This window comes from Dermacentor variabilis, chromosome 3, assembly GCF_050947875.1.
Source record: "Dermacentor variabilis isolate Ectoservices chromosome 3, ASM5094787v1, whole genome shotgun sequence".
Taxonomy (NCBI): Eukaryota; Metazoa; Arthropoda; class Arachnida; order Ixodida; family Ixodidae; genus Dermacentor; species Dermacentor variabilis.
The window spans coordinates 139,935,717-139,957,896 of NC_134570.1; the positions used below are offsets into that span (position 1 = coordinate 139,935,717).

Sequence of the window (22,180 nt, forward strand, 5' to 3'; positions counted from 1 at the left end):
CCCCAGGTGTTCGAAATTTCCGGAGTCCCCCCACTACGGCGTGCCTTATAATCATATCGTGGTTTTAGCACGCGAAACCCCGGAATTTAATTTTTTTTCTTAAGGAAACGCAAGTATCGGGTTTACCGCTCTCTAATTCAGGAACATACACACACACACACACACACACACACACACACACACACACACACACACACACACACACACACACACACACACACACACATATATATATATATATATATATATATATATATATATATATATATATATATATATATATATATATATATATATATATATATATATATATATATATAGTTCTGTAAGCTGCATCTTTCGATACAGCTAAAGCGAATATAGATCAATAACATACCACCCTGAAATATCTAATTACTTTGTAAGTTTGACAATAGCAAAACCCCCGCAAGCACCGTAACAATGTCATATAAGTTATAAACACACACATAAGATTCTCAGCTTTAAATACTCGAACAGGTGCAGCTTACGGATCTGCGGTATCTATTTTTGGTGCCTGGTTACGAATCTGTCAATTTCGTGCTTCATTTTTTTTTATATATATGCTTACCGATTTATGGCATTTCTTTTTTCAAAAGTATGTGGTACAAAATGACAATTCCACTTGCTGCAATATCTACAATTTAATTTTTTTGACTCAAATAAAAAAAAATGCATTTCAATCAGTCCAGCTGTTGTGTCACGAGAGGATGTCTGCGTTCACTTACACCTTTTTATTGGCGCGTTTGAATGCTTCCAGACCTTTGGGGAACATGACGCGTACTCGTCCTTGAGAGGTATAGCGCCCGTAGTTGCGAACGTAGGCGGCGATTTCCCGTTTCACCAGTTCCTGAGCGTAGAAGAAAACACAAATTACGGGCCTTGTCGCCGCCACCGCTGTTCACACGGACCACTAAAACGCGAATCCACTATCTATTATCTCGGCGTCAGTGCCGTTTTGGCGCTAGGGCAAGAGCGATTTCTACTGATCGGATCGGATCAGTGGAATCTGCTGCGCGGGCAACCATGAAGTTTGCCTACGCTTACAAACTATGAAGAGCGCAGCGATAAGGAATGGCGAGGACACTTTTGTCCGTATCCGGTGTTTCACTTTCGTGCCGCTTCCTTGCGTGGCTTTTTAATGCTGAACGTAAAAAAACATTTCACACCAGGATCCGATAATGGTGCGTGGTCACATCTAAGCGTTGGCCAAAGCAAATCATCGCATACCTCCGAATAAGCATTGCAGATGGGGTTATACTGTAGACCAGACGTTGCAGCGCGTACATCCCCAAAGTAATTATTGTGTGGTCGACCGCTTTAAACTTTAATTGAAATCATCACCAGTAACACGCTATGGTTGGTTGGTGCAAGCGCTGACGTCACCAGACCACGGTGGCAGTGTGGACACGAAAGCTTCGTTTACACCGATTCCCATAGTGCATGGCATCTGCATGACTGTTTCTATCCGATACTTCTATTTTCAAGTTCATATGCACCGGACGCAGAATTGTTAGATGAAAATTCGCACTTGCACACTCCAATAATAATAAAAAGATCAATTGACTGGCTCTTGACTACGTCCAAAAGCTGGACGTTCTGAAGGGGCCCAGCAACGCTTTCTGAACAAAGTGGTAAAACGCTCGTGAACACTTGAGCTAAATATTATTGCGCTGTGTGCAGCACGGAACTCGCAATTATCGCTCTCTCCTGCGGCTGTATCGAACCTATTATGCTCCACCTCTGAAGTCACAGACCCGTGCTTTAGCTCACAGTCATTGGGTGACTGTTCCTCATGATGAGTCACTCCCAAGCAAATGTTCGCGCATGCGGACAGACGCGTCCATTCTTTTGGTAAACGGAAAAGCTGCGGTCATTGGGAGGAAGCCTTCACTCGGCGGCTCCTACATCGATTCGCGGGAACCGGGAAATCGCTTTCCCCGGCAGCCACGGCATTATAATTTGATGGGGTATGTTACATTTAAAAGCAAAAGACTGTAGGAAGCACACCTTTCATTTCGGCCGTCGATAAATTTGTCAACGTTGCTGAAAAGTTGAAAAGAACCAAAACTATAAAGTATTGGATTCTTTAACTTAGCAATAAGACATAGTACCAAAATTCTGTAAACTGCAACTACTATTACATCTGAAGCGTACAAAACTGATGTGTTATACACCGCTCCGAAATATAACGAGAACCTTTGAGTAGCACTTACGCAAATACCTCGTAAATATTTTATTAATTTAGGCCAGCTCTAAATTTATATCTTAAATTTGTCCGCTTTAATTCTTTAACGGATGTAGTTTAAGAATCCACGATATCTGTCTTCGGCGCAGAGTTACGAATTTGTGCACTTCATTATTCATTTTCTTTCTTCCTTGCTCATTTCTTCGCTATTTCTGTGAGATGGCCCAGCTTCTAAATGGAAATTCTACTTCTAGAGTCACTATAACTGAACTTTCTCGCTAAAATGTAAGAAATTTCATTGAATTTCGCCCGGGCGTTATCTCGGAAAAGCCTTTTGCGATTTATATGTATTTCAGTAGGCAGCATCTGAGTTGGGCCCGGGCTAAAGCTTTTTGCAAGAGTGGGAGACAAATTCCCTGGAGAAAGAAGAAAACGCATTGTTTATCGGCACTTCCCTAGCTGAGGGAAACGTTCCATACCGAGGAGCTAAATGGGGAATCGCGCTCTTTGTATACCAGCTGCCATTAGATCCTGCTCAGAAATTGCTTCGGGAATGTAGTCGTTGGGATGCATCGCACTCAGTCCAGAGTTTTGAAGAGGGTGTGCATGATGTACCGGTTTAATCTAAGAGGTGCGAGGCTCCGGAATAAGTATGGTCGCGCTTTGCGCCTCCGTAGAAATGCGGAAGTGAACGAGAATTAAAATGTTCCAGGGTGGGCACATTGTAAGAATTACTGATCGTAGCACCGTCTAACCTAATAAAGTTGAGTGAAAATAAGAACACACTTACCGTACCCGATACCTCTTGAAAGCTTATAGGTATCTTATGCATCACGACTGGTACATTCTGCGCATAGAGAAAGAGAAAAGGCAGGGTATGCGTGAATTCAAGGAAGGGTCAGGCCCTATACTTCATTTGTAAAGACTGTAGCAAATCTATGCTGTGTCCATAGATATTTGTTGCCTGCGCCCTGCAGACATTGTCTAACCAGTTTGAAAGTCTATGTACAGTCAAACGCCTTTACACCGAAGTGCTCGGAACCTCCAAAATCATTCGTCGTATAGGTCACCCTGCTGTATATAAAGGGCGCGCACCGTACTGTTCAAAACAGAGCAGGCTAAGCACGTCCAACAAACGAAACCATTTATTTAACACGACTTCAAGAGAGACTTAGTGAAGTAGGTCGCAATTTTTTTTTTTCATTTTGTGCACACTTTGTCTGACGGTATGTGCCGACCGCAGCCAACGTTATTTCGCCGAGGTTCACATTGTGCTCCGCGGCGAAACAGAGGAGCTATATACAAAGTCAAGCTGCAGACCGTCGAACGCCGCTACTGCCTCCCTCGTCGTCAAAACTTCCGGTTCGTTTGCGTGGTTTTTGTCATCGCTGCCTTTGTCGACATTCGCGTCCTTTCTGCCTTAGATTGCTTTGAAGACGTCGTCGGTTGTCAGTCATGCTTACATCACCAAAGTCGTCATCGACTGCGATGTATTCCCCAGCCATCGCACCCGCTGATGCTCGAAAAGAAGCAGCGTGCAAGATGAGCGATTCCAGGAGCACTGCAGCATGGCTACACTGAGATCGGCACGCTCGTGAAGCGCGTCGCATTGCGCTGCCGCTAGCGCTGGCGCAGAGCCTACCTTGACGACGATCTGCGGAGGCCAGTGGCGCACGTCGGGTTCGTTGTAAAGCAACAGTTCAGCCGTAAGGGACGCCTATGTACCTTCGTTATACAGAGAAATTACCTTTAGTGGTCTTCGTTGTAGAGGTGTTCACAACCCACATGGAAGATAGGAATTCGACTGAGACGTGATCAATCCACAGTTATACGGGTCGTGTCAATGTAGAGGCGTTGGACTTACCACAATGCGCAAAGGGAGACACTCGATCATTACAGTGTGGCCAGTTTGTGTACATACTGTAAACAAGGGTACAACTGTACAAGAAAGAAAGGTATTGAACATGTGACCTATGCGCAAGAGATGTGCAGCCTAAAATAATTTCTAAGGAAGAAAGTCATTATCCAGACCGATCACAGATTCTATAATGACTGTATTTGTCCATTTTGCTATGCATAGTGTTTTTATGTACTGATTTCTTTTATAAAGAGGCTACGAGCGTAGCGAGCGTGGCTTTCTTGCAAAGGAATTTCGAGGCGAGGCGAACATAAATAAAGGGAATAACGTAAATTTCAGAATACTAATTAAAATAAATTCAACAACTAAACTTTTTAATTATCTAAATTTTTACTAGAATCTTGGGGATGGTTGGTTATCTATGGCAAACCTCGGGCCAGCCAAACTTTCTTACACCCCATTTCTTTTAATCTTGAAAATTGCACACAAGTCGAGATAGTCAACTTTCAACGCCAGATCAAGGCAATATCGAAACCGAGCGGGCTGGGAGTGCGGGGAAGGCAGTCCCGGCATTTCATTAGACGGAAACGTCCCGCATCGAAAAATGCCATAAAGTTTGAAACTGAAGTCGAGGGCATTGATGGCTGTAGTGACATCGACGGGGGCAGTGACTTCGACAGGGCGGTCGGATGGAGGACCTACGGCATGAGGCCTAAATGGCCGGGGCGCGCAGCGCCGCCGACAAAACAGCCGGACTGCTCAAGTCGGGGACCAGGCAAAGAATGGCGTTATTCCAGCGAGGGGAAACACAGCCGGTGTACATACAGTGTTTGGCGCTGAGTGGCGCCTTGACGAAAACCGATTCGAAACCGAAACTGGAAGCCGACACAGGATATTACATCACTCCTCCCCTGAGAGAAAAATGCGCCACCCGCTCTCCTCGCAACAAAGCAAGTCATAAGTTACAGAAGAACACAGAAGTGTTAGGGTTTCACAATGAAGATTTTCCAGTGTAAGATCTGGACATGTTATTTATTATTATACAACGAATAGGATTTTCTCCTAGTATGAGTAACGGATATGTATTACTTAGTTGGCGTTGGCCAAATTGAAAAATATTCAGTGGAAATGCTGCTCACTACATGTCGTTATTGACTTGAACTGAGTTGACTAAAGAGCACATGTAAGCACTGTAACACGCGTTCTTGGTGATGACATCTTTATACAATAAAAAAATTCACGTACATGTATCTATCACACTTTTTTTTCTAAGCGGACATCTTTGGCTTCCCCATTTTAAGAGAAACACACAACATGAATACTAAAAATAAACATGATTGCACTACAGTTCTGGAGAGTTTAAGTACCCGTCTTGGAAAGACGACGAGATGCACACTTGCACACATAGATCACACATGAAAAAGAGTTCACAGAGTACAAAAAGTAGACAGTGCCCTCTAGGACAGCACTGCTGGGTGGCTCATTCGCCCTGAGCCTGACTCGAGACAGCTCTGTTGCTGTAGTGGATTGAAGACTGCGCGTGTAAAGCACTTTACACTCCCAAGAAGTTGGGACAGTCCCCCGTAAGGATGCTAAAGACCTAAGTAATGTTCAAAAACTTTTTGGCATGAAAGACAAATTCGTATGACGGTCAGCACCGTAGTGATGATGTGCCTACTGCACGTTTACGCTACAAGAAACGTCAGGTATCCCTTATACCAGTAGTGACTAGAATAAAAGGTGGGAAACCATCAAGGGATGGGTAGTCACTGGAGTGACTATTTTCAGTGAAGTTTTTAAGAAAATCCTGTCGTGCAGGGCTTTTCAAAAGTTTGGATGCATTCTTAACGTTTGCCATTTTCAAGCTTGAAAAAGAATTATGGGGTTTTACGTGCCAAAACCACTTTCTGATTATGAGGCACGCCGTAGTGGAGGACTCCGGAAATTTCGACCACCTGGGGTTCTTTAACGTGCCTAGCTTGAAATTATTGCGACCTACCCTAAGGTAAATCTTAAACCGACCCGATTATTTAGGACCGGACGTTCTCGAGTTACGTACTCGGACACTATTTCCTGGACGAAATTGAGGGCATTTTGTTGCGCACCGACGTTCCACGTAGATCTTAACACTTTTGGCGTAAGAGCCGAATTCGCATGCAACCACTTCCTTAATAGTCTGGAAGCTGTACTCAGTATCCTAATCCCAGACAAAAGGTTGTCCTTGCTTTAGCAGTTCCTAAGCGGTTCTACCAATTCAGCGTGCTGCGGGATCAGTTTAGTATCGCGTGAGACCAAGAAACGAATGCAGAGACTTCTTGTCAGTTGGCTGCGGAGCATCAACAATTGACTGCACTTTGATTGACGGTGGCGAAATACCGTTTTCACTGAACCTATATCCAAGAAAAGTGAGCTCTGGGACACTGTATACACAGTTTGCATTTAACTCCATGCCAGCAACTGAGATTCTGGAAAGCGCTGTCTGCAGATTTTTATCACGATCAGCTTGTGTGCGGCCCCAAATCAAAACATCACTTAGGCAGCACAAGGTACCTGGACAGTCTTTTAAAACAGATGACATTATCGGCTGAACAGCGGAAGGCGCAGATGCCAATCCGAAAACCACACGCTTAAAGCGAAAGAGGCCGTCGTGAGTGATGAATGTAGTAATCTCACAGCTTTTCTCGGAGAATAAAATCTGATGACAAGCGGACTGCAAGTCCAGCTTACTGAAGATAGCAGCACCAGCGAGTCGATGTAACAGTTCGTCAGCCCTCGGCAGTGGAAAGGCGGCGATGGCGATAGCCTTGTTGGGTTCTCTAAGATCGACGCAAAGTCGAATGGAATGGTCCTTCTTCCGAACAACCACGAGCGGAGAAATCCATTCGGACGCTGTGACTCGTTCGATGATATCAGCTGATTCCAGCCGTTGCAGCTCGGCGGAGATTCGCTCACGGAGAACCAGAGGTAGAGGATGCAGTTTCGCTGAGACTGGTTGCACTGAAGCTCGGAAACGAACATCCTCGATGAAGCCGTTTACAAGTCCCAATTGTTCTGAGAACAGATGGGCGACCTCTGTTGGAGCGTTGTGTGGAAGAGACGGAAGCTGAGCGGGGCTTTGGTGAGTTGGAACTCCTGATACTTGTGGATATGTGAGCGAAGACCCTTGAACGTCAATGCCCAAAGCTTGAATTGTAAGCACAGACGCGACTGTAGTGCCTGATTTTGTATCAGCGGTAGCGGAAACAAGCTGCGTTCGAGCAGGGGACTGTCGATGCGTTCGGTTCCTCGAACAGCAAACTGAAGCGTAATGTCCCGAAACGAAACGAAACGCAGAGACTAAATTGATGCTCACTGACGGCAGCACGTGGTATCACTTACAGCACGAAAACGGGTGACTTGGCGGCGATACTGCAGCCCAACCTGAAGCCCGGGTCATTTTACAGCCGTTCAGACGAGTGGCGAGGAGCATCGGCTCGCCTTGGCTGAGCCGTGATGACGCTGCCATAGTGGGATTTGATGCAGCGTGGTCGCAGTCGGACACTATGTGTGCCATGAAAGAGGATGCCTCGAGGTTTCATTAAGCAGCCTGGGGACTACGAGAAGGGCTGTGAAAGTCCGGTACCAGCTTTGGGAGAAACGAGGAGGCGGCAAGTTACTGTCCGGCGCTAGGAAATCAACGCTAATGGGAAACTTGCCTATCAATTGCTGTTTTAAAAAAAATTATGGGGTTTTTACGAGCCAAATCCACTTTATGATTATGAGGCACGCCGTAGTGGAGGACTCCGGAAATTTCTACCACCTGGCGTTCTTTAACGTGCACCTAACTCTAAGTACACGGGTGTTTTCGCATTTCGCCCCCATCGAAATACGGCCGCCGTGGCTGGGAGGCAAACACCACCAGGTGTTCTGGTGCTGAGACGGCGGGAAGCTCTTACGCGTTCCTCCTGGCTCGAGCGCAGATGTCAGCGAGAATCAGAGGTGGGAAAGTGGGATTACGAAGCTTCTTACGACGCCGGTTACTTGAAGCTCACTACTTGTTGCGACGCCTGTTTCTCGAACCTCGACCAGCGTTACTATTGGGTAGCGTGGCGTTGTCGGCGGGCTGCAGGCATCCGGTAGACCATGGCGACCAGGCAGGGACGAGACGATTTCTAGTGCGAAACTTGCACTGTTAATTCAATGGTTGGTGAAGGATATAAAAAAAGAGAATGAATGAATTGAAAAAGTACATTGCGGGGCCCCTTAAATAGGCCCGCTAAAATCGTACGCGCGATCTTGCTCACGTCAGCGTCACGTGACATGCACTGAGTCTGGTCTCGAATGGGCGGCTGATCCCTTCTCCCGGTGACGTGCCACGTGCTTGCCTCCTCTGGCGGCAACCACTTGAAACAATCATAGCAAATTATGAATCCACCCTTCGTTTCGATTAGGTATGGTCATTGAGCATCCTTTTTGCCCGGGGTGTTGCGCGCCAACCGTAACAAGCGCTAATCAAGATGTCACAACCATCACGGAATCGCGAACACCAGCATGGAGTCATCGGCCCAAGTTAATAGACAACTTGGTCCTCTCGGTCGGCGCCGTTCTTGTCATGGTGATGTCATGCCATGCATGTTATGGATTTACTCATTCTTGTCACGCTCGTCGACATTCCTGGGAGTTATGTCATGGCTTGACATACAGAATATGGCATTCGTGCCAAGCATTTTGTGACGTGTCATTAATGTCACACGTGCATGTTATGGCCCTCATATCCAGAATATATCCAGTTAAAGAAACGCTTATATTTTCATTCAATCCATTACAGTCATCTCATTTTGACATTCATGTCATGATATGATTGCCATTCATGTCAATTCCATTTTCTCAGAAGTTATATATCAGGATATCCATGGCATGAAGGAAATGAGATAACATGCATCACATGAATGACATGGCATGCATGTCATGACGTTATTGTCATGAATGACATAATTGGCATGGGATTATGGCGTTATGGTCATTTCTTTAACTGGATGTGTATCAGGATATGTGTGGTGAGATATGCGTGCATGACATGACAAGAATGACATTCGATGGCATGTTCATGCATGTCATGTCATTAATGTCATGTCATGCAATTCGTGGCATTTATATCATGATTGCATGTGATGGCATCATACATGCATTTCATTTATATCCTGGTATATATATTGAGATAAACAAACAACCAGGATGACATCATGTCATTCATACTATTGGGTTGGCCCGGAAGTCCTGGCGTTTCTTTTTAAGAGAAAATTTTGCGTCCAAAGGAAAATGTGTTGGCAATGTTTTTTACTTTATTCAATAGACAAATATGTGATCTACAAAATACTGTGTTTTTTTTTCAATGTTCTATCCTATTTGTTCTTTCGAGTCATTAAAATGGAGTGTCAAGTCGATAAAAAACGCATTTTCGACACCTTCTGCTTGTTGCGTTTAATCGAGGTGCCAAATTCACAGACGCTGCTCGAGAAATTTATGAAGTGTATGGCGACGAAGCGATGTCTCTTAGGAGAGCTATAAATTGGTTTAGGAGCTTCACAGACAGCAATTTCGTTCCATGATGACGTGGAATTGCAGGCTTGATTCGACGATTTTCGAGTGGAAACTGGGTGATTTCTATCGAGGCATTGACCAGATTGTTCAACGTTGGGAAGAAGTTGTAAACGACAACGGAGAATATATTGATGATCGAGTTGTTGTTTATTTATTTTTTTATTTTTCTGGGAACCTAAACTTAAAAAAGAACGCCAGAACTTATGGGCCAGCATAATACTTATGCCATGACATATATGCCATAACATGTAGTTCATCATGTTGTGTATGCATGCATGTCATACCGCCCCATGTCTATTCTGATATTTATCCCGTTGAAGGAACGACAGCGACGGCATCACGACGTTGGGCGGACGGGCGGACGGATGGTAGGATGGATTCAAAACGCGTGAAGTTCGCAAGGAATGCTTCGCATTACAAACTTAAAATGAAACATTGAAGCCTAGTAATAAAGAATAGGGAGGAGGACTCATGCCAAACGTGAAAAGCTATAACAAAAAGCGGAAGACACTTTGCCTAGACTAAAGTGTGAAACGGTGGAAGCCTGACACAATTGCCAATGGCGATTTGTTGCGTCGGAAACACCACGGAGGCACACAACTAGTACACTGTTATGTGAATGTTTCTTTGTTTATTAAATACCTGCAACGTCATTCTGGATGAAGTGTCTGTTAATGTGTCTGTTTGCGGTCGCCTGGAAATGTTGCAGTGCCGTTTGTGAATCAGCAGGAGACGCGTCTTCCAAGGCGGTGTCGGGTGTAGTTGGCCGTCCTCATTATCCACTTCGCTCGACTGACTTGTACTTGCTCGGCTTGCCGCGGCAAGATGGCGGTCACGGCGCTTCCAAGCTTCATTTGCCTTGGTACTTGAAGATGCAGCGAGTCGCTTCAAACGCATTGCCTCTCTTGCGTTGGCCCGTCGCGTCCCTGGACTCTGTGGTGTCGGACACGCCTCATCACCCTGATGCATGCGACGTATACGCTCAGCCTCTCTTGAGCGTCGATTGCGTTCAGCGGCTGCCGCACGTCGCGTGTTGGGAGACACTGGTTTGGCGAGACGAGGCATCCTTCCTACACGATACCGCAAAGTAAGCTTCCGCCACCGCCGCCGCCACACCACACCCAAGCAGAGGTCGCCACGCGTGCCTCGCGACAGTGAGGTCAGGATACACAGCGCCCAATCGGGAGGCCACCTCAAGCGCCTGACGACAGTGACGTCAGGGCGCACCGTCGAACACACGGCCGCCACGCGTGCCGATGTGATGAGTCATCCCGCGCGGCGCCGAACCACCCCGACACTCGCACTTGACTACAGTGACGTCACGCATGCGAGCCAATCAGGAGGCACACACCTGTACCTAGTGACAGTGACGTCACGACACAGAGGAGACCAATTAGGAGGCTGGAAAACTGTGACACTTTCTGCTAACGGCAGATTTAAAACAATGAGCCATTAAAGGCTTCCGCCTTAGCTGAAACGAATAACCAGTCAGCTCTGGTCATGTGGTGCGCAGGCTTTATTTTGTACTAGTTCCAGTCGTTCACTTTGAGGTTATACTGAAAGCGCAAGTTTTAAATTTGTAAAGTGAAAATTTCTGCATTTTTAAAGCAAAGCGCTGCCAGAACACAATCCGGATGAATGAAGTTTTCATAGATAATTCGTCATTTTAGAATATATTTAAACGCGAAGAAATCCTAAGTAGTCAAGCTTCACACACATGGGCGTTTCTAGTGTACATTTGTTATTGTATTTGGAGAGTACACGCCAAAGTAAACCAAGAAGAGCGCCCACAGCGATCATCTGCAGTGTACTAGCTGGGCTCAATGGAAATCCTTGCACCTACCTCAGCTATGACAGAAGACACTAGAATTTCGCTAAAGGCACTGATGAAGTGTAGTGAACGCCGTCACCATTTCGTGGAGAGTTCGGTCCGCAAAGGCACATCGAAAAGTAAGAACACAGCCGAAGGCATCCGATGTGAGCTGCCTGATGAAGCGTGAACCTCACGTATAAAATGTAAACAAAGGCAACTTTAGTAAATAAGCTGCCACCGATGTTAATATAAGAATACAGGACAGCAACAGCCGCAGTGTAAGCAATGGGCCACGCCCTTGTACAGGCTTAACAAGCACGGAATCTGTGACAACTGAAACTGCTGATCCCCGAGACCACCTATGGCTCATCTTGAAGGCAATGACTCTAGGCTGTATTGACAGATGAGGGAGTTGTGAACTGGTGTGCTTCGGCAACTCAGGCTGGCCATAGCAAATGGTGGAGAACTTTATTTCAGTTCGTAAGCCCCCACCCTTCAATATCCCTTTCTCAGTTCTTCTCAGTGGTGTTACTCCCGGTGTTTCCCAAAGTAGCGCTCTGGGTCACTTATATTCAATTTACGATAATGGCCTGTTATCTCATATATGTCCTCTCACATACCACTCTTCACCGATGATCGCTCAGTCGTAAAATTGATTCGACAGCATGTCACCTTGCCTTTCAGCAGGGCCTCCATCTCATAACAAGTGCTCCCGCTGGTAAAGCACACATAATGCTGATAAATTTTGGCTAATGACATTCACCTCAAGTGATCCCTCTTTTTTTTCTTCTTGAACTACACGCTTATTACCACGTAACTCGCGTGACCGGCTGCAAATACCTCGGCGTGCGTCTATTGCCCAAAGTTTCATAGAACTACCATATAAAGCTACAGATCAAGCATCCCGCACACTCAGCTACGTAAAACGTAACCCTACGTCTTACGTAACCATCAAACGTAAACGTCTTTCTAGCAACCATCGTCATCTTCCTCGGCCGCCTTTTATATGTGGCGCGCTCCGGTGCGCATGCCTCGTGCCTCGTGCTGTGAGCTGCGAGATTATAAAAAAAGAACTTCAAGAAGAGTAAATAAAGAGCATCTTCGGCTCCTGCCACCGGTCCGAACGGTTCTCAGGTCTTTCGCTCGCTGACTCATTGTTGTAGCGGACCTAACCTCGGTCGCTATCGAATTCATCAGCCCAGCTGTGCAAGGAAGGAAGGAAGGAAATCAACTTTATTCAGGTCCTGCAGGCCACGAGAGCTTTGGGCTCTCATGGAGCGGGCGTCTCCCACGACGGAACCGGGAGGTTGAGTTTCCTGGCGGCGTCGTGGACCTGCTGGACAGCCCAGAGTTGGGGAGCGAGTTCTTCGCTCCGGATTGCTTTTTCAAACTTTCGCTTGTCCGGTTCGGAGTTTATGTGAGCTTGCGAGCACGGCCAGAGTAAATGATATACTTTAAGGGATCTATTGCAATTGGTGCAATAAGACTTGTCGTAGAGTTCAGGCATGTAATGGTGTAATCTGTTTTGCGTGGGGTATGTGTCTGTTTGTAGCATTCTGAGTGTAACCGCTTGAGCTCGAGTGAGCGTGCGGTGTGGCGTGCTATACTGTCTGCGTTGTAGGTAGTAGTGTTTAGTGATTTCATTGTATGTAGTGGGCGCGTCCTTATTCTCCGAGTGGTTGGGTGAAGCCGCGCGGTCTGTAAGCGCGCGCGCAGCCTCGTGTGCCGCCTCGTTAAGGTTGGTGACGTCGCCGATCTTTGGTACTAAGTGTGCCGGGAACCAGTATATGAAGTGGTTCTTAATCTCTTTCTTTGAAACAATTCTGAGAGCCTGTGCGCAGACCGTGCCCTTTTGGAAAGCTCTGATAGCGGCTATGGAGTCGCTGTAGATATGGGAAAGATTGTCGTCGGTGAGCGCAACAGCGATCGCAACCTGTTCGGCCTGTTCAGGCTTCTTTGCAATTACCGTGGCTGCATATCTTGTGGATCCGCGGCCGTCCACAACCGCCACTGCGAAAGCTTTGTTTCCCGTGCATGCCGCCGCGTCCACAAAAGCTGAGCGTTCACGGTTCGCCAAGGCTTGGTTAAGAAGGAATTGTCCTCTCGCGTGTCGTAAGCACCTTCCTGATAATGACGTCAACATTTGTGATCCTGGAAACTTTCGACGTGAATTAACTGCATCATTCTCATGAGCATTACCTCTCAATAATGTTTTTTTTATTTACTGATTTTCTTTTTCGATTTAATACTTCTGTTATGTTTACGGGAAACGGAGACAAAGCATGCACGATGTCGACGAGGAAAACGCGTGTCCTTCGAGCTTTCTTTGTCTTCGTTTCCGGTCTGCCCATTCGAGGCTCGTAGTCTTCATAATAACTACGGCTTTGATGTGACTCTACTGGGCTAAGAGCCCTTCATGTGCTTGTCCCAATGGTGAGCACGCTCTCAGTGTTAGGAGCCGTGTGAACGTGAGCAAGCGCGGACGAGAAACGAAGACCCGTATTCGCGAAGCAGTCCTCAACAACATGGCGCCGGTCAGTCATGATACATACACTGTTAGCGAATGCAGTCGACCAGCGACACGCATTTCTTACGACATGGTGTTTCGTGAATTCGACCCCCATGGTGGAATTCGCGGGTCTTCCTGCGAACCAAGTTCAGAGTAAGAAGTGCTTTGCGAATACGGGCTCAGATTCGGTGCATGTGCGTACCTGAGCGAAGAGAGCTTCTATCTCCGCCATGCTTCTCGCATCCGACTTGTAGATCGTATTGTTAGGAGTGATGCTGTTCCAGATGTCAAAAATAAAGCGGGCCATGTATCTCTTCGCCGAATCCGACGTAACGTACTCGGCATCCATGAGAGGCCTAACTCGAGCCATCTGCAAGCGAAAAACTCGTCGTCGTCACCAAGGCGAATCGGTGGAGAACGCGCTCACCTCTAGTGTCGGAACGCTGTAGTTTTTTCCTTCATACCAAGGGAACGCCGTGGTCATCACGAGGTTAACGAGGGGGATCAGCTTGTACGCCTCCACAAGGTCCTCCGAGAAACTTTGGCCAAGATCGCGAAAATAGGACTCCAGTTCACGAGGCAAGGGGGCAGCTGAAACAAAGCAGAACTTCAAGTTGGAGGCCGCGGGTCGCCAGGATACCGACGGAGAAAGGAACTAAATGCGAGCAACAGCTCGGGGGTTGAGGATTTGATTTGTGACCACGCGCAGACTGCATTCAATAAGAAGTAACGAAAAAAAAATGTGTCGTGTGCTTTCCATACACGAGGGGCTGTACTTTGTTTCTTTCGCGCTTCTGGTGCTGGCAGTTCAGAATAGAATTATGCGGCATCGCAGTGCGTGTAACAGTCGTACAGATTACGCGAGCTCCCAGTTCTGCGTATTTCGCCTTCAGAAGAAAGTCACCTTTGGATGGTTGTCTGCACTGTCAAAATTTACGTTCTATGTGGTACCATGCCTACTGGAAATGTCAAAAAACGTCGAGAATAGCTCTGAAAAAAAAAAGGAACAACGGCTCACTCATAAAAGCATTCCTTGAGTGGTTCGCGGGTGGGGACGTTTGCATTCCTCAACTGCGCAATGCGTTACGAGGCATGCCATAGTGGAAGGCTTTGGAATAAATTCGACCAGTCGTGGGTCTTTTTAACGGGCGCCTGAAGTAACGTACGCAAGTGTTTCTTGCCTTCAATCCCCATCGCATTGTGGACGCCGGTAATCGAAGACGCTAATTCGTGCTCGGCAGCGCTACGTTTCAGCCACTGAGCCAACGTGCCATTTCATACTAATACTTAAGCGTTAGCGTTACGAGCTTGTCCAACTTGGAGTGAGCGCAATTTTTTATGCAATAAACAACACTACGCGCACGTGGTGGGCTATATTAGTCTCAATTTCTCTAAGTCTCCCGTAAATCTCCTGTCTTCTCCTTAAAAGCTTCTCTTGTACGAGTTCCTTGTTATGCGTAATCTCGTACTAATCACCGTGAGAAAAATATTCTTTTTTTTTCGTCGCATTATTTTGTTTCACTCATTCGTCCCAAAGACAGCCATCGGGTGTAACTGCATGCCCACCTCCGCTCTCACCATTTTCAACGGTCCCGCAGTTAAATCTGCTACTACAGATAATTGTTTACACAAACCGCTCATCATATGCACATCTTGGTTCTTTTACCACTCCATTCTGCAACGCCTTTTGGGCATTGAAAGTATCGAAATAATAAGTAAATAAATAAATAAATAATATTCAATCAGAACTACAAGCTTACACGTCATTGTGGAATGCATATCAAGACCTAATCCGCGCATAATAAATACCGCAAAACAATACATTTCGTTTAATCATAGAATAGAACAGCTTGCGCGGATTCAAGGGGGATGTCCGGGTGTCCTGACCCCCTCCCTCCTCCCCCTTTAGAAACTGTTTTCGCAGCGCCCGCGTAAGGCACGTGACCAACTCATTAAGTCCTTCTCCCCCGCTGTTGCTGTTCTTTTTCTCTGGAGAGACAAGAAATGTTAACTCACTATTGAAGAAAAGCCCCTGTAACATAAAAAAAAATTCGTAATCATCATTGTCGATACCAGCCCCCTTGGCCCACTTGAAAAATGTAAATAAGCGGTAACGGAGAAATTGTTTTGCTCGACATCCACTGCAGTGAATTCGAATATGTTTCTTGCATTTAAAAAAGAAAATCAAAATCTACTGTCTGTATCACGCGGTTTTATTTAGGCCATGAATGGTTTCTTTCTTCATTGTTGAATATACCAAAATTTTAAAAAAAATTCACTGGACTATCAATTGGAAAACTCTTACTCGTCAATAAGAAGGTTGTCACAATTTCGCAAAGGGCATCCACAGAGATTTAAAGACCATAAAATTAACGTATTTTACACTACCATGGAAAAATGGCACTAATTTGTAAGTAGGACATTTGCGAAAGCACCGTAAACTGTGCAATGGTTTCTCGTACGCTGTGAATTCACAAATAAAGTTTGTCCTCTTCAGATTGCCTAACATATGTCGTTTACAGGACTGTAACATCTGTTTTTGGTGCAGAATTGTGGATTTGTACACCTGGTGCTTCAACTTTCTTATTTAGCAATTTGCAAAAGTTTCATTGAAAAATGTGACGCTCTAAATCATCATTCTCCTTCACACAAATCGTATGATTCAGATCTCTCTCTCACTCTTTCTCTCAAATGCGACAAAGTTTATTCAGTACGGTTGAGGTGTTCTCTAACCAGGGCATTCTTGCGTTTCACGTGTATTTGAGTGGGGACATGATAATGTGGTGTTTACAGCAGCAAAGAAACTCACAGGGCAACGCTACCAGCGTTGCCCTGCGCGTTTCCTTTTTCTATGTGCTCTCGGCTATACCTGCTGCAGCCATCACACTAACATCATGCACCAACTGGCCAATAAACGACACTACTCAATAGCTTAGGAAAATCAACGTTGGACCCTAGGTTAGGCTTATTCTTAAATCTACTATTCCTAGCATCTCGGCACATAATCCCACGTTTAAGCTTTTCATATATATATAAGCTGTGCTACCATGCTCACATACAGCACCAACTTATCATTCTACCCCAGTACATACACTCGTTCACGCATGTCAAGTTAAAATTCGGTTCTGCCGAACAAGCACCCCCAACCGCAAATGTTTCCGGATCACGAACGAGAAGAAATTAAATTACATAGCAGGCAGTGCATCTATCTTCAAGTCGTAAAGCTCACGGCACGCTTCTCCCTAGGACTGCCATATTTGTAACCTTATTTTCGTCTGAGCGGATTAAGCCGCAAGGAAATTAGGGTTTTTCGCGACTTCCGCAATTCGATGGATGTAGCGGTCACCTGACGTATGCATTCTTCTTATCGGAAGCTCCTAGAGCACCGGAAAAGGGGAATTGTCTTCCCGACAAGACGACCGCCATTCTAAGTCGCCACACAGTTGCAAGTTTAAATTTCTGTATGCTCCCAGTTTATGGCTGATTAGTAACTTTCTTGAATTTTTTGCAGCTAGTATCGTATACTTTTTTGCTTACTTCTTATTTCACTTTATAGCACTAGGTAAATTTGTATAGGTTCGAATAATTCATTGCAATAATCATTTTATTACTGCGACTACTTGTCTCCTTATTGTTAAATAATTAAATCTGTGACACAGTTTCCGTGAGCATATATGATTTTTCACCATCACTGCAAGGTGACGATATAGTTAGTAGTAAAGCATATGCGGAGGCATAAGTCGGCCAACTCACTGATTAGTCGATTCACTCAGGCTCACTCAGACTCAGATAGACCGGTGAGCTTATATCTGAGTGAGACCGCCTCAGTGGCAGATCTGTAAGTTTGACTCTGAGTGATTCCGGTAGAGTAGAATTTCGACGAGTTTGAGTCTGAGTCATCCCTGCTGAGTAAAATATTTATTGAATGTGAGTTCGAGTGAACCGAGCTGAGTGGATTCTTAGTGAGTCTGAGTGCGAGTTGGCACTAAGCAAAAAAAAAAAAATACGGCAGAACCCATCTCACATTAACTGTCGGCGGTAATGCGCTATTTTTTTTTTATTTTGAGAAGGAAACACTTTATTTAAGACCCGAACGAAAAGTACAAAACTCTGCTTGGAGCGGTAGCTTAAAATCCAGTAGCCGGTCCAATGCCGATTATGCATATAGGTTATAACAGACGTGCAGCAGTAACATGAAATTTCACCATTCTGTTTGGTTAGATAAATACTACGATTTACAAATCAGTTTAATATCTCTAGCTACCTTTATCTATATTCGTAGTTCATTCCAAACTTTTGCGCCGGCAAACTGAATTAACCATTCACTGTAATAGTTGCTACACTTTGGTAGGTTGAAATTGAAATTAGAAGCTTGCCTATAGCAATAAGGTTTGGAAAATAGAACATACTCGATGCTAATGGAGAATTAGGTTGGACTATGTTGTTTATCGTGACACAGATCTTATAACTTCGCAGTGAGATAAAAGATAAGATACCGAGCTCTTCAAAATAATTTGCACTTGAGAGGCAAAAAGGGTTGAAGCTAATGATGCGTAATGCGCGTTTTTGAAGACGCTGTAAAGGCGATAAGTATGTTATACATGCAAGTCCCCAAAATTCAACGCAATAGCTAATGTGAGAGTAACAGAACAAGAAGTTTAAAGATCTAAGCATGGATGAGGGAAAATACTGCCTGGCTTTTATCAGAGTGAAGCACCCAGATGCTAATTTTTTACATACATTCTTGACGTGGTCCTTTCAATGTAAATGACTGTATAAAAAAAAACCTAAGTGTTTGAACGGAAGCATATGCTCAACTAAAGTGGCGTCTAGCGAGAGAGAAATTAAGCTGTATTCTAGTGTCCTTTGTCTTGAACGAAAAATGACATATTTCGTTTTTGCTGCATTCGACGTCAGTCGATTACCTGAAAACCAGGAAGACAGAGTTGACAGTTCCATCATTATACTGTTCTGCAGTGTTGTAAGCGAATTACCGGTGGGTGTAAGTACCGCGTCATCTGCGCACATCTGAATTTCTGAAAAGTGCAGTGTCTGAAGAATACCCTTTATGCAAAGAGAAAATAGTAAAGAACCTATAGAACGGACGCCCGTGGTGCACCGCATGATATATTTTTAACTTCCGATGCGAAGTCATTAATTACCACATATTGTATGCAAAATGATAAACAACTCGAAAAGGATTTCGGCCACACAACGTATTGCCACCATCGAAAAGAGTCATGGGTGAGGCAAGTACTGCAGCGGGGCCTAATAGAGTTACTGTATATGGCTCGCGCAGGGAGCCAGAGTTGGGCTTCTGTTTTCCACGTGCCGCTCCGTGGCCATTCGCCGACCGCAGTCACATGGAACTAAGAATTGCTGCAGAGAAGCCGATCTACCGCGACGCCGTTCCTCCTCGTCAATTCCAGCGCCATCGCCATCAGTGCGGCGCATTTTTGTTGTGTCGGGCACAAGCGGACGTTTTTGCGCGGATGCATTATCTTTTTTCTTTTTTTGTGCACAGCTCTGTACGCGTTTTCACTTCGCAATATATTGGCTGCCGCGGGGAAACCATTGCAATCGAGACATGCGCGTAGGAAACCATACCAAGCAAGCGCGAGTAAGAGCTGACGCGAGCAAACGACAGTACGAAACGAGCGGTCCTGCTGAGACCAGATACGAGCAGGCATCGAGGGGTTGGGCGGGACTGCATGACACAAATTTCCCGCGCGCACGTCACTGAAGGGGACGTGGCTTGCGTCTTTCCTCTCCCGCACCACGTTCGCTTCTTCATCCTTCGCTGTGCTCGTTCGCTCGGTTACGCATAAGCTCAACGCAGGAACGAACACCAATACTTTATCTCACAAGCTGGTTGCAGCACTGTGGAAGCTACACGAATTCTTATCCAATAGGAAGGTCGAATTCTCCTAGAGATGTGCTCATCCGCGCCGCGTGATCTGCTTAGCGTCTGCTTGCCATCCTGTTTCAAGTTCCATGGTTGGTGAATTGACTAAAAAAAATGTTCGACACCGTAACCATAAGCTGCGTTTACATGCATGCGACAGCAGGGTTTCGCTTTACCTGTACACTTTCCCTGCAGTTGCCTTGCATCCTCCTTAGCAAGCAGTTTGGGCGAATGCCCTTGCAAATGTTCACCTGCGCCACAGCGTCTGCTCGGCGTCTACTTGGCGTTTGCTGGCTACCGTCAGCACGAAGCATGCTAGAGCAGGGTAGAAAATTAATGATGCAGGGAACACTTAGGCGTTTATATAGCGTTCCGCATCGTCAACGCATCACCAACGCTAACACTGTGGCACCATCTGCCAACTAGAAATCAAACCCATTTTACGGCTCGGTGCCGTGCCTGTAGTACTAGCAGCGTGAAAACAAACAGATGATCTCAATAATTACGACAGAACATACCTAACGATTTGGCCTCTGTTTAAGATGAGACTTGGCGATGACGGATTTTGTCGCTTGTTTCTGGCTTACAGGACGGCGAGCCAGTAACTAGCGCGAATTCGGGTCGAAGCGGGTGGTTGGCGCTGTATGAGCGCTGCCATCTTGCCACGGTTAGGGTGGCTATTAAGGTTACCGTCCGTAACTACCACAGTAATTTTCGGTATACCGCGTGCATGCGCAAAAGTCCTAACATGTTGCGTATCGGTGTACCATATCATGTCACGAGCAAAAATAAAGCTCTATAGTGTAGCCAATAATCAACCAGTTACGCCCGAAATTATATACCGCTGCGCAAGGATATCGCCTGTGTACGCCTCGTACCTTCCGCAGTTCTGTAACCAGCTTATGAGATGGAATATAAGAGGTGCGCTCAAATATCACTCCCCAAGCACTCCGTACAGATGGTTACACATCGAAGGTGAAACGTGTGGCCCCGGTGTTTGTCACTGGGTTAATCCCGACGGTTCATTAAACGACGGCTTGCTAGGCTTCCGGATCCTCGGTACGCAGTTGGTGCTTGTGCTCGGCTGCACGATCCTGTTCTCGTGGCCGGTCTGCAGCACTGGCACGGAGTAGACGAGCTCGTTCGCGGTTCTGCTCACGGCGTTGCTGATCGAAGGCTGCCTGCTCTTCAGGAGTATGTATGACGCGTGACCTACCCATTTCGGAGCCGGAGAGAAACTGCTGCGCGCGCTTTCGGCTGCGATGGAGAGCAACAACGTCAATACTCGCGAAGCTAATCCGACATCAGCTAGAAATTATTCAGCCGCCATGGGAATGATGGGTAGCATATTGATATGTCTGATTTTTGTGCTTGTGGATTCAGACGTTCTTGTGGCTTTACTTTTTTTTGCAAGTGCAAATGCTTTATTTTTCTTCACATAATCATGTTTACACAGATATCTGGACCGGTAGCCAGGGAAGGCTAGTTTGCGGTTCAGTGACAAATTACAAAAGGCAGGTGAGGCGCAGTTTTTAACAGCACAGTATTCCGGAACAGGTCATGAGTTATACAGACAAGAAACATTCTGAAAATACTCGTACATAATGAATTCAAGTAAGTTAAAGATTCTGGTTATCAAGAAAAAAGAATTTGGTACATTGCTTGAAATTACGTGCGGTTTTAACTTCTAGGGGTAAAACATTCCAGATTTTTGTGCCGCTGAATTCAATTAGCCTTTGGCCGTATACATTGTAACACTTTGGTAAGTTGAGGTTACCTTTTAAGGCATGTCTTGTACTGCAAGTTGGAAATGAAAAGACGTTTCGAGGAATAGGAAAGTTAGTGCATAAAGTATTATTAACTGAAATTGAGATCTTATGATTACATAGTGCATTAACGGATAACACATGTTGTGTTTGGAAACCATCATTAAATGTATCACTGGTATAATTTGAAGCTTTGATTATTTTCAGGGCCCTTTTCTGTAGCTTTTGTAAAGGTTATAAGTATGTCATGCAAGTCATGCCCCATGATTCTAAACAATAAATAATATGGCTATAGCAAAACGCATAGTAAAGGGATTTGAGTACTTCGTGGGGGAAATATTGCTTTGCTTTAATTAGGGAGTAACAACCATATGCGACCATCTTGCATAAATGATGAATATGTGCTCCCCAATGTATATGCTGGTCAAATATGACGCCCAGATATTTAAACGAATCAACTTCTTGGTTGGGGCTTTTATTTAACGTGATATTTATTTGACTGGTGTCAACATTTTTTCTCCTCGATCGAAAAACTACATATTT

The 22,180-nt window shown here is 45.4% G+C and overlaps 1 protein-coding gene across 1 annotated transcript in view; it reads right to left on the bottom strand.

Annotated features, from left to right (window-relative positions):
- LOC142574786 (uncharacterized) overlaps window positions 1-22,180 on the bottom strand; it is a 128,932-nt gene that overhangs the window by 67,153 nt on the left and 39,599 nt on the right. Inside the window, exons 7-10 of the mRNA XM_075683800.1 lie at window positions 14,394-14,557; window positions 14,169-14,336; window positions 2,997-3,053; window positions 747-868 (exon numbers count right to left, since the gene is read on the bottom strand). Of these exons, the coding sequence (XP_075539915.1) occupies window positions 747-868; window positions 2,997-3,053; window positions 14,169-14,336; window positions 14,394-14,557 (511 nt within the window). The remainder of the gene's footprint in view (window positions 1-746; window positions 869-2,996; window positions 3,054-14,168; window positions 14,337-14,393; window positions 14,558-22,180) is intronic.